Source organism: Gymnoscopelus microlampas (assembly GCF_963454915.1).
Source record: "Gymnoscopelus microlampas genome assembly, chromosome: 19".
Classification (NCBI taxonomy): domain Eukaryota; kingdom Metazoa; phylum Chordata; class Actinopteri; order Myctophiformes; family Myctophidae; genus Gymnoscopelus; species Gymnoscopelus microlampas.
This window is the reverse complement of record NC_139956.1, coordinates 20,066,585-20,078,838: the sequence shown is the minus strand read 5'-3', so window position 1 is coordinate 20,078,838 and position 12,254 is coordinate 20,066,585. Positions and strand designations below refer to the sequence as shown.

The following is a 12,254-nucleotide window of genomic DNA, read 5'->3' as shown; positions in this document are numbered from 1 at the left end:
CATCATGTCAGTAGTTTTGTCATGAAATAATAAGTAAGCTATAATCTTATGTAGGCAACTAATAAAGGCCTAACTTAACTGTAAAAAGTATAGTATTTATCCATTATTAGACATCATTTTCTAGGCAGTGGACATTCAACCTTAGGTCGGTGCTCTGTAGATTGGAGAACGCCCTCCTGTGGTCCATAACCTTAACCGCACCAAAACCATGCCTAAACATAACAGATGTAACTCACCTTAAGGAAAATTCATTAATTAAACCACATTCCCACACCAAACCAACCCCATGCCTAAACTTACCCATAACCTTGTCTAACTTTAACAAAGATTAATTAACTAAACCACACAAAAAAAACATGCCTAAAAAACGTTGATACCTAACCTGAACTAAAATGTAAAAACTAAACTCATGCCTAAACTTAAAAGTAACTAACAATGTCAAATGTTTAATGAATTAATCAAAACCACACTAATCTCACGTATGTTATTTGGGCTGGAGTCAGTGAATACAGACATTGAGTGATGTGCAGTGGGTGGTATGCAGTTCTGTAAAGTAACTAAATACATTTACTCAAGTAGCCTACTCACTGTACTTGAGTACACTTTTGAGGAATGTTTTACTTCTTCCCTAATACGCTACCGCCACCGCGTGGTCACATTTCGAACTGGTCAAAACGTCAATGGGTCTTCTTTTCAGAGCTGCTGCTGCAAGTTGATGAAAGTGATCTGGGAACTGAAGCTGCGCGTAAAAGTCCGGTGGTGGTGGGCTCTTCTCCTCAGAGCCTTTTCTAGCGTCGGTTGACCCCGCTGGATTTTCTTTGCAGCAGGCGCACACTGACACCGGGATCCCAAGTTGGAGTTAATTGATGGCACAGTGAGGTTGTCAGATGCGGCCACCACTCTGTCCTTAATAGAGTGAGTGACCCTATCAAGCGGATAAAAGGGAAGACAGAGAAAGCTGAGTCAACGAATCACAAGGATCGGATGCAACAGTTGCTGTGAGCGATCAGTTGCATCGTGCAAAATCCACTTGTAGCCTACTTAGAAGAGAAGACGGTCTGCTGTAGTGTCGAGGCAGCCGGCGGACTATGGTGGCTTTGAGCCGTGCACATCTGGAGGTACAGGAGGTATTTTTTGAAACGATCAGGTCTTTCATGCCAACAGAAATTGTCTGCCTCTTATTTGACGTGACTTTTTATTTTAATTATTTTAATGACAAAATATCAACATTACAATTAAAAATAACAGGACAAAATGCAGTTACAATACTGGGGGGGAAATAGCTATTTTTAGCCTATTTGACGTGACTTGCTCTGAGCGGTATAATCCATCCACATGCGTGTTGTCCCCACCGAGATGATGGACATTTGGGCACAATTAAATCTGGTGGGATCGCATGCATTGTTGATGGAATGGAGCTGAAGAAGTGGAAACAACTTCGGATGGTCTGACTGCCACGGTCAATAGCAGTCAGTGCAGTGTCTGCACGAACAAACGTCGGATGGTCTGCCACGGTCAATAGCAGCCAGTGCAGTGTCTGATGCACGAACTATGCAACGAATTCTGCAGAAGAGATCGCGATCAGTGCGCAAGGTCCGGGTGGTCTGGGCTTTTCTGGCCCTGGTGGCCCTGTCGCTGGCCGCCTGCAGCGCGCTGTTCACGGCGTGGACCTGGCGACAGACGCGGGACCTGTCCCAGTCCTTCAGGATCCTGCAGGATCGACTGGAGCAGGTTCGTAATGTATGGGCATTTAATTAAAACGCAATGATACAAGTACAACTCTATCCCGTTTTGCATAGCATGCATTCCTTAACGTCAATATCAACAATGTTATTTACTCCTGGCAAGTTAGTTAAATACTGGAACTAGTTTGTTATGCAATTTCTTTGTGGCTGCGGTTACGGGAATCTCCGCGGGGGGGCATGGAAAAATGTGAAGCCACTTCACCACCCCAGCCCCCTCCTCCTTTTCACCCCTTGTGCATTCTTTGCCTTTGCACTGACTGTACCACTTAGTAGCTGGTAATATGTGGGCCGAACCTTGGTTCTTTTATTGCTTTACCAAAAAAGTGCGGCCAAGCAGTGGTGGAGTTATTGCTTATTTTTTTGCATCCAGTACCCCCCCCCCATCCCCACCTCCCAATTGAATTGTTTTGCTGCCAGTTGTGCTCCAATTATAGACCAATTTACTGGAAACCCTTAACTTCTTTGCCTTTATAGCCAACTGAGTGCACTGAGGCTTTGAGGGTAAAACATAGAGTAACCTATTGCGGCAAGTCTCGAGTGATTTTAAGTGATTTAGAACATGTGCCACCAGCCCCCTCTCATTTGTAAATTGCAAGTTGTGTCTTTTGACTATTATTATAAAGTAAACACACAGGCTCTGTAGTCCTATTTGGTTTTACACTTGCATGCATCTTGCCTACAAATTGCTTGTAAATACTATGCACATGCATGAGATTGCATCATGAAGCAAATGACTTGCAGTACCCCCTCTGAAAGGAAACAGCAGTCACAGGATGGAAATGCTTATGCTGTCAAATGTGCATTGTTTTGAAATTGAAGATGCACTGGCATTGAGATCATGACATGTGACTGTGTCACCCAGTTACGTGGCAGTTAAAAGTCATGTTCGCATGTGTGTCAATCATGTTCAGAAGCACGTATGCACAAAAATGTCTTTCTTTTGTCTTGCATGCCCCCCCCACCACTCACACACACACACACACACACACACACACACACACACACACACACACACACACACACACACACACACACACACACACACACACACACACACACACACACACACACACATACACACACACACACACACACACACACTCTCTCTCTCCTCTCTCTCTCTCTCTCTCTCTCTCTCTCTCTCTCTCTCTCTCTCTCTCTCTCTCTCTCTCTCTCTCTCTCTCTCTCTCTCTCTCTCTCTCTCATGTACCCCTGGATGGGACATGTGGAGTGTTGATGCTGGAGTCCACCCCAAGGGGCCTGTCAATTAGAGTCTTACCCAACTCCTGATGGTAGCCAGTGGGCCAGTGAATGACTGTATGGAGAGTGCCCCCCCCCCCCCCACATTTCCACAGTAGCTATACAGTATATCCAAACATCCGATCCATAGCCACCTTTATTTTCCTATTTCATATAGGGCCCCCAGGTAGTTAATGAGGCCCCTAGCTGAGGATTTAAATATTTGCTGGCTGGACAAAATTCAGCTCCCCCCTCTTTTTTTTCCACAGCAGGGGAGTTAAGAAATGTGAAGAATGCAAAGCACTAAAAACATTCGTTAGGTGTCGCAACCACTGCTAAAGCTATAGCATGGCACTGGGGGGGCAGGCACTGGAAAAGACAGCTGTTTGTGTGGAAGGAACCGTCTGTGTCCGTTTGGGCTCTGTGCCAGCGCAGTATTATAATAATAAACTGGATGGGCTTTTGTAGAAGTTTTTTTTTTCTCCTTAATGTGCCTTGCTTGTTTTGTTGCCCCAAGTCTTATATATATATATGCCTGCTGCCTGTCTGTCTCTCTCCCTAGGTGAATACTCAGAGGAAGGCTATTGTTCAGCTCATCCTGGAGAAGAGAGAGTTGCTTGTGGGGCAGAGAGTGAAGAGAGATGGTACGTGTGTGTGTGTGTGTGTGTGTGTGTGTGTGTGTGTGTGTGTGTGTGTGTGTGTGTGTGTGTGTGTGTGTGTGTGTGTGTGTCTGTGCGTGCGTGCGTGCGTGCGTGCGTGCGTGCGTGCCTGTCTGTCTGTCTGTCTGTCTGTCTGTCTGTCTGTCTGCATGCAAATGTACTGCATATATGCCCACGTGCCATGTGATTCCAGTTGTCAAATATCTTAATGCACACAGGCAAGAAAAAGTCAACTGAGTCCACATTTACTTTGGTATCCTATAGAGTATCTAGCTCTTCCCACCCAAATCATCACCCCTGTCACAACAGACACGATATACTTACAAATTGGACCATGTTGTTTTTTCGGGAAGCCCGTTTAACACAAACCTTGGCCATACTTGGCCCACATGGCACTTTGGTCAGGTCTAGTTGGCTGCGGGCACTACCCGCTGCTAAAAGTTGACACAGGAAAAAGTAGGCTGGATGACTGTTTCAGAAATTACAGGTCTGCCCGGATGGCCTCAAACCCAGAAAACCAGCTGGCACAAGGAGTAAGGCCTTGTTGCACGCTTTAGGGAATAAAAGTGATTTTCTTCTCCTGGACGTGGCTGACACAGCTATGATTTGTTGTGAAAGTGGTGATATTTGATGACCTATCATTGGAGTATTTATGGGCCCCACTTGCGTCACCACTGGTGAATTGCTGGACTTTGTATTCTTCATAGCTTGTCAGTAAAGATCATGTAGAATCTTAGTCAAGAAATAAATGTGGTATACATATTGACAAAAGGATGCATTCATGTAGGATCTAGTATCTGGTGAAAGAAACTGCCCATATATTTAGTTTTACCATACTTGACAGCTTATATTGTCTTGCAAAACACAATGTTACAGTGTTCAAAAATGCTCAAACGTGAACGGAAAAGCCAAATAGTTTTTCACAATTCGTGGAGGAGACTTTTTGCCACATTTCTGCAGGACACAAAGTAATTCCCTTTATTTTGACTGACAGCTTTAGCCGGAAAATCACTGTTGCTCGAAGGCATAATGTTCAGCCATAGCAAAATCCTAAATCTCCAGGGTCACTCACCTGTGAGTTATTTTAGCAGGGGCTCAATATTCCAGTATGAGGGGGCCTCCCCCTGCATTTGCTGCTCCGTCTTTGAGACGTAGTAGTGTATGCACGCCACAGTCCATCCATGCATACAGTGTTGTGGCCATATCTCTGTTTGAAACGCCCCCTCAAGGTCAGATAACAAAACCAAAACAAACAGTTGGTTAATAACGAGGCCACTCGTTGAAGTCCTGAAGAAACATATTTTATTTATTGTATTTATTTGAATGGGGGCCATGTTGCTTCACTCCATTTTCCTGACTTCGATCTCTTTTTGGGTCACAGAGCAGCCAAAGACCTCTCTCTTTCTCTCCCTCTCTCCACCACCGCCCCCCCTTTCTCATATTCTATCCTTTTATGCATTCTCTTTCTCTCCCCTTTTCCCTTGTTTTCACTGTGCAGTTAAGTGTTCTCTCATTCACTTTTTTTCCCTATCCATCACTCTTGTGGTTCATCTTTTCTTTTCTTTTTTCTATTCCCCTTCAACCCCAACACACAACTCACTCCTCTCTCTCCATCTCTACTCACTCCCTTGTTCTCCCCTCTCCTATTCCATCACTTCCATCTACATTTCTCCCTGCACCCCCCCCACGCCCCCCCATCTCTCTGTATTTCTGTATCTTCTAGATGACTGGAAGCAGCTGGCTCTCAGATTAGCTCCAAAAGAGAAGAAAGGAAAAAAAAACCTGCACATGCTGAATGAAAAAAAAAAACTAACAAAAAAAAAAAAGTATAAAGAAATATATCAAAAGCACGAGAAAGGAAATCCTTGTCCATCTGCTAAGCGCGTTAAACCGCTTCAGGTGGAAGAAAAAAATGCCCAAAAGCGTATTTGCAATGTTAAAACAGAGATGCAGCTGTTGTTTTTCTGATCAGAAAAACCGCAGAAGTTTTTCTCCCTCGCTCTTTCTCCCTCCCTCCCTCTCTCTGTCTGTCTGTCATTCTAACGTGGTATTCTCTCTTTCCCCTGCTTTTGTCAGGGGGGAGCGTGCGAGGAGGGAAGGGTGGAAGTGGCAGGAAAGTGGCGTCTCATTTTGAGAGTAAGTGCCCTGGCAGATCTCTTATAGCCTCCTTATGTAGCATCTGCTGAAGTGGTTTCAGTCATATACCCCTATACAGTTGCAGTAATAAAATCTTAATTGACTTTCCCCTGTCTCTCTTTTCTCTTTCTCTCTCCCTCTCTGTCTCTGTCTCTCTCTCTCTCAGTTACTAAAGTGTCCTCTCAGCCAGGTAAGATCCTCACAACTGGATAATGATGATGTTTGGTGATTGCTGATGATCTGTGGAGATTTGTTTTTTGGTGTCTCATGGTCCCAGGCCAAGTAATACCTTGTGTGTGTTGTGTGTGTTACAGTGGGAGACGGCGGTGTGATAAAGGGCTGGGAAGAGGAGACGTTGAATATGAGCAAAGCAGTGAGGTACAACCGAGACCTAGGCACCTTCACAGTGGAGAGAGATGGGGTATACTTCCTCTACTGCCAGGTGATTCCCTGGAACATGTAGTCAATATATTATTGAAGGACTACAACAGCGATGGGAGATGCTGTCATACTTGACCCGCTATGATCCATTCTGTTTCTCTAATTCTCCACTGATATATTCTTCGTCGCTTTTCCATACCTTTCTTTAACTATTAACTTATCCTCATCTGACTTTTGGAGTGTTTTCTGAATTTGGTTTGCGTTCATTATTGAAATGGACAATTGACGAAATCAGTGATGGGTTTTCAAACTGATTCATGTCATAGACTTTCATTAGACCATGGACCCCCATTTCAAATGATTCTATCCCGGTATGAAAAGGTGTTTTGGTTTAAATTAAATTGTCTCTTCTGTTTTTACGTTCGGAGACTCCTGTCCAGGACAGGCTTCAGACACACATCCTGCAGGAGACTTGGCTCCGATCGGAATCGTCTAAATTTCATAATTGTACATGAGAAATAGATTAATTGTAGCAATATCAAAATATCTGTTGTACTATTTATTTGGTTGGGGCCCCCCTGGAATCCCCTCAAGGACTCCTGAGCCCTGAGGAACCCCAGAACCCACTTTGAATCTTGAACATTTAATTTTTTGGCAGTAGTATATTGAATTTCTTACTCTACCTGCACTCAGGTTCTGTTCAACGAGCAGGAGTCTCAGTACGTCAAGCTGGACGTGGTGGCTAGAGGACACAAGACCCAGAAGCTCCAGTGTATGGAGGGCTACGGCACCACGCCCGCCGCGGGGCCTCACCCCTTCCACTTCCTCAAGCCGTGCCAGGTGTCCGGCCTCCTGCGTCTGAACCGAGGGGCAGAGCTGCAGGCCATCACGGGGCATCACTTCAGGCTCCACGGCGTGGGAACCTCTTCCGCTTCGCCACACGTCTTCAGCATCTTTAAAGTCAACTGAAGGTCAACAGAAGGGTGACGCCAAGTGAGCCCGTCCGCTGGGATGTGTAGGGTGCAGATTTCATGAGCACAGACCTGTGAGGAGGGGAGTTTGAAACTACTTGTGCGCATTTTGAGTGCGACGTTGTAAAGCCAGATGACAGTTTTTAAAGAGCACATCATGAGTACATCGATCTGTTGCTGTAAGCCTGATGTAAAAAAAAAAAAAACATTCTGTCAGACATCACATCATGTCAGTGTCTCTCCCCAAAGACCTCAAAGACATAAAAAGGAGTCTTGCTTTGTGGAGTTTGCAGATGGAATGTTCTCTGGACCCGCGGTTGCCTTTTTGGAATGCAACACAGACTGTGGAGTAGGAACTGAATGTGGCCAAACCCAGGACCCATAGTGGACCCTTTTGGATGGTGGCCAAGCGAACAGATGTGATGGATACTCTTTTGTAGACGAGGGCCCGCAATTTATAAAAACATACACGGATCGTCAACTTGATCTTAAGATCGTTTTTTACATTGTGCTTTTATACTTGATTTATTAGAAGGACCATGACTGAACAAAGCTGTGCATGCCCTCCCACTGTTCCATCGCAAAGTGCCTCAGGAAATTGAGAGCACATAAATGAGCGTCAGATCTCCACACTATAAACAACCTAAAATAATTACACACTCACACCCTTCTTTTACATGTAGATAATGTATGTGCTCATGGAAGTGGGAGTTGAAGTAGAACTGGGAGCATTATTATGTCAAAGGTTTATAAATAACAACATAGATGTGAATTTCTACCTATTATTATTATTATCTCTAGGATCAGGGCCTTTCTATATATAAGGTTCTGGATGTATAGTCTACTTGGCTTTACTTTTAAAAAGCAGGTTATAGTAAACCAAGCCTGGAGCTTAAAAGACTAATGTCTGCTTTTTGCATCTCTCTATTTTTCTGCCTTTGATACGTTTTTGGCACCACAATAGCTATAATTTACAAGCTATTTGAAAACCATCAGGAAATTATTAACTTATCGTTACAAATTGTTCATAGATTAGTATTTGGGAGGCATTTGCCGATCCAAAGCCAATGGCGCAAGTATGTCAAGAGTGAATGTCACATTTTGTAATCTGAGGTAAAATCCCACACTCATTTGAAGTGGTGCTGAAATAAAAGCACTGCACGTGATTTGGTTATTACTGTATGTCAATTATATGAGAGCATTAGAAGAACGTTTTTACAGCCCTTACCATTATTATGAACCAGAATTAAAGTAAGAGGAAATAAGAGATCAGTTTAATTTGCGCATTCATGAAACCTCATTCTAGTGATGTAACACTTATAAACTGAAAGTTAAAACACTATATAATGGGGAACATCACATCGTTTATGTTTGCCCTGTGGTGTTTTAGTTTGAATTACGGATTGTTTATTTTATTTCTTCATAGCCAAGTAAGGAGATGATTGATGAAAGACCAAATGAGGAAGACCTCAAGTGGGATTGTGAAGGGGAACGCCGCAAAATCCTCAGTGTCAATTTAACTTACAAATATTTGTACTCTTCTCTAAGCTAAACTGACACAGATTTAAGGATTTTACTGTGTAGACTGTCGATTTGCTGGTTCAGATCAGAGATCTAAAATAATATAAAATAAAAAATAAAGCTCAAGTAAATATTTAAGAAATCTACCCAGTCAGTCTCAGTAGCTCGAGGTTCAACACATCCATGACTCGACAGAATGTTTTCTTTCATGTTCACAAACAATTAATTTTGAGTGGGTTATTGTGAATTGGTATCTCTCCTTTATTATAGTTGACCAAATGCTTATGAAGGTTAATCAGTATTGTTTTCTCAATCATTACATTTTTCCATTGGCTTAAAACAGTTTTTCCAGACTAATCATCAAAATATTGCTTGATCAAGGACTTATGTGTTTTCTTGCCAAACTCACAAGACTGCAGCTTATTCCCCGTTATAGTCCTTGGCTACCATTTGTAGATATCTTATTTCAGTCCAAAACCTAGAATATCACAAGTCGTAATACAAACAATATGTATGTATGTATGTATGTATGTATGTATGTATGTATGTATGTATGTATGTATGTATGTATGTATGTATGTATGTATGTATGTATGTATGTATGTATGTATGTATATAAGCCTTAAATGGCAAGGCTGAATTCTTGTGTATTGTAATTATGAAGCCTGTAATCATTCCATTTCCTCATACGCTGCTGCTTTCTGTGATATTTCTTTTCGTACCGTACAAACAGTGTATATTTCTAGCAGTTGGTTTCAACACTCCTCCTCTTGTTTATAAGTAGTTTTTGTGGATGGACCACATTGATTTCTTTTCAGCACTTTACTGCAGTAAATGTGGTGTTTTAATAGAAGCCAAACATTCATTTTTCATCTGTGGCTCGCAAATGGAAAAATGTGGGTTGAAATGTAGACATTCTATCCTGTTTGATTTCCTAATAGTTTTCCTCTTCCCTTTTGTGTCTGCTGCATCCCCCTTTCATGCGTCTCATATTTCAGCGCTGTTCATAATACACACACACATCACAGAGCAAATCTTTGCCATACTGAGTTCCTACACAGACATGACAGCAAGCCATTAGTGATACACATACACACACCTCCCTTTGCCATGCTAAATTCCTATACGCATGCACGAGGACACAGTCATGCGCGCACACATGTGAAAGCACACGAGCTGCCATCTAGATTTTCACTTCCTGAATCTGAACCTGGACCAAATAGCTGAAAGCCTTTGAGGAAAAACATGCCTAGCGTTTCCCCGTCTGTCTCACATACTTCCCTCCCCCAATTCCCTTTTTTGTAACTAAATGTCAAAGTTTATTACCACCTAAAAGTAGCCTTATTTCACACAGAGGCCTATCTCCGGGGAATTCTTAAATGCAAGAAACTGCGGAAACTGAATAGAATTTGTTTGTAAAATATACATTTGTATTCAATGCCTAGTTTTACATAAATGTTAAACAAACCCTGAGTTTCCCTTTGTCATTAGTTTTGGAACATCATGGTCAGGTTTTGGATTATGAGCTCAGGTGACTGCATCAGCAGTATCAGCTTAGCTGAGAATTGTAATTGCTAACACAGCCAGTTTAATACAGTAAAGTCTACTTTCACTCCATGGACACTGCACTGATCACTGCTCTGATCCACAGGAAAGCAGGCTATTATCTATCTTTCTTTCTCAGTAGGTACCATTACCAGGGAGATACTGTATCTTAGAACAGTGGGTCTCAAACTTTTCAATTTGAAGGATTCCTAATTTGTTATTTGCTAGGCCACGGAACACCAATAGCTCTGAGAGTGAAGAAAAAAATGTGGTCACGTTACCCAGAGTTACACACCCGTAAGGGTCCATTTGGTTCCTAAGTATCAATCATTACTTTGAGAACCACTGTCTCAGAAAGATGTCTCAAGATTTTTCAAAACACATGATAATTAAAATTCACTCCTATACTGTATAAACATACATAGTTACCTACACCTACTGTATGCAGAGGTCAGAGCAGAGATTCAGGTGTAGAGCACTGGGTTTCAGTGCCCTGCTCACTGGTACTTTTGCGGAGTTGGTAGGTACTGTTAAGCACCCGTACACCCTTTAGCCACCAGATGCAGCTGGCAACCTTTGCGTCACTAAACCCTACATCAAGGCTAACTCACCCAGAAAAAAGCTAGATAATTGATTAAATCTATGTAGTTGAAAGGGAGCAGCTATCAGTGCATCTATTCAATCATTTAACATCACTCCATCACTCCAAAAGTAGCCATGTGCCTGCCAGAGGTCCAAAGGTCAAGTGTTAAACGTTTCGTGCAGATTGCTCAAAAATCCCATGTATCCATAGGTTTTAACTATTGCAGTTTTATGACAATTATTCATCTGCCCCTAACACATACATGCAAGACTCACATTTCTTTGAAACGTTGCAGTAATGTAGAGAGTCATTCCAAATATCACTGAAACCAATCTCACTCCAATTGGCCAAAGGGGGGCGCTATAGCAATTTTTTGAAAATGCAAACTTTAAACAGGCAAAAGTCATGCCTCGTTTGGCCGAAAGTCGTGAAACTTGTTTACACTTGTTTACACTTGTGCCTTGACTCATGAGGAACACATCTATCGCTTTGACCAGTAAGCTCCGCCCTTAGATTGTCCGCAATTTTGAGCAGTTTGAAAAACACTTAAACCCAGGATTTTTCAGCTATTTGCGTGAAACTGTATCATCTGTCTGATCTCCTTTTTCACAGTTCCTTGTCTGATGGTCCAATGGCGTCTCCCTTAAATGAGTGCCTCACAATCTCAAGATCGCCAGTTCAAGCCTCACTTGATGAAGACTTCATTTAAGTTGAATTGCAAACAACATGACTTTATCAATGAATACATGTGCAAATGGTAAAGATAACCTGAAATGCTTATTTGAGAGTACGTTTTTTCAATGTATGACATACTTCATTCTGAAAATAGCCGATCTACAATCTCAAAACTTTTCAGATAGCAACGTGTTTCTGAGCTTGTAGATCGGCTGCTTTCACTGTTTTCGGTTTCGAGGAGACATACAATTTCTCTATTTCGGTAGTGACACAATGGTGTCACTACCGAAACGAAAAAAAAAAAGTTCCCCCAAAAACCTGTTAGGAGTACGTTTCAGGCAATTTAAAGTTGATTGGTAGTGACTTTTTTTTTGGTCCCTAACATTCATCGAGCTCTGGACTTAGTAATTTTTTTTCCGTTTCGGTAGTGACACTACCGAAACGAAAAAAATAATGTTCCCCCAAAAACCTGTTAGGAGTACGTTTCAGGCAATTTAAAGTTGATTGGTAGTGACTTTTTTTTTGGTCCCTAACATTCATCGAGCTCTGGACTTAGTAATTTTTTTTCTGTTTCGGTAGTGACACCGAAACGGAAAAAAAAATGCTCCCCCAAAAACCTGTTAGGAGTACGTTTCAGGCAATTTAAAGTTGATTGGTAGTGACTTTTTTTTTGGTCCCTAACATTCATCGAGCTCTGGACTTAGTAATTTTTTTTCCGTTTCGGTAGTGACACTACCGAAACGAAAAAAAAATTGTTCCCCCAAAAACCTGTTAGGAGTACGTTTCAGGCAATTTAAAG

General features: G+C 42.2%; 1 protein-coding gene across 4 annotated transcripts; it reads left to right on the top strand.

Annotated features, from left to right (window-relative positions):
• Positions 1 to 50: 50 nt before the first annotated feature.
• Positions 51 to 10,104, top strand: tnfsf12 (TNF superfamily member 12). Of its 4 annotated transcripts, none has more exons than XM_084042507.1 (6): positions 52 to 1,740; positions 3,547 to 3,628; positions 5,720 to 5,779; positions 5,946 to 5,969; positions 6,094 to 6,221; positions 6,854 to 10,104. In XM_084042507.1, exons 1-6 carry the CDS (start codon positions 1,552 to 1,554, stop codon positions 7,127 to 7,129), a joined length of 759 nt encoding a protein of 252 aa, XP_083898633.1. In that variant the 5' UTR covers positions 52 to 1,551; the 3' UTR covers positions 7,130 to 10,104. The 4 variants fall into 4 exon arrangements, with proteins under 4 accessions (XP_083898635.1, XP_083898633.1, XP_083898636.1 ...); XM_084042508.1 differs by having other exon boundaries at positions 57 to 1,731; XM_084042509.1 differs by lacking the exon at positions 5,720 to 5,779 and having other exon boundaries at positions 51 to 1,740.
• The last annotated feature ends 2,150 nt before the right edge of the window (positions 10,105 to 12,254 follow it).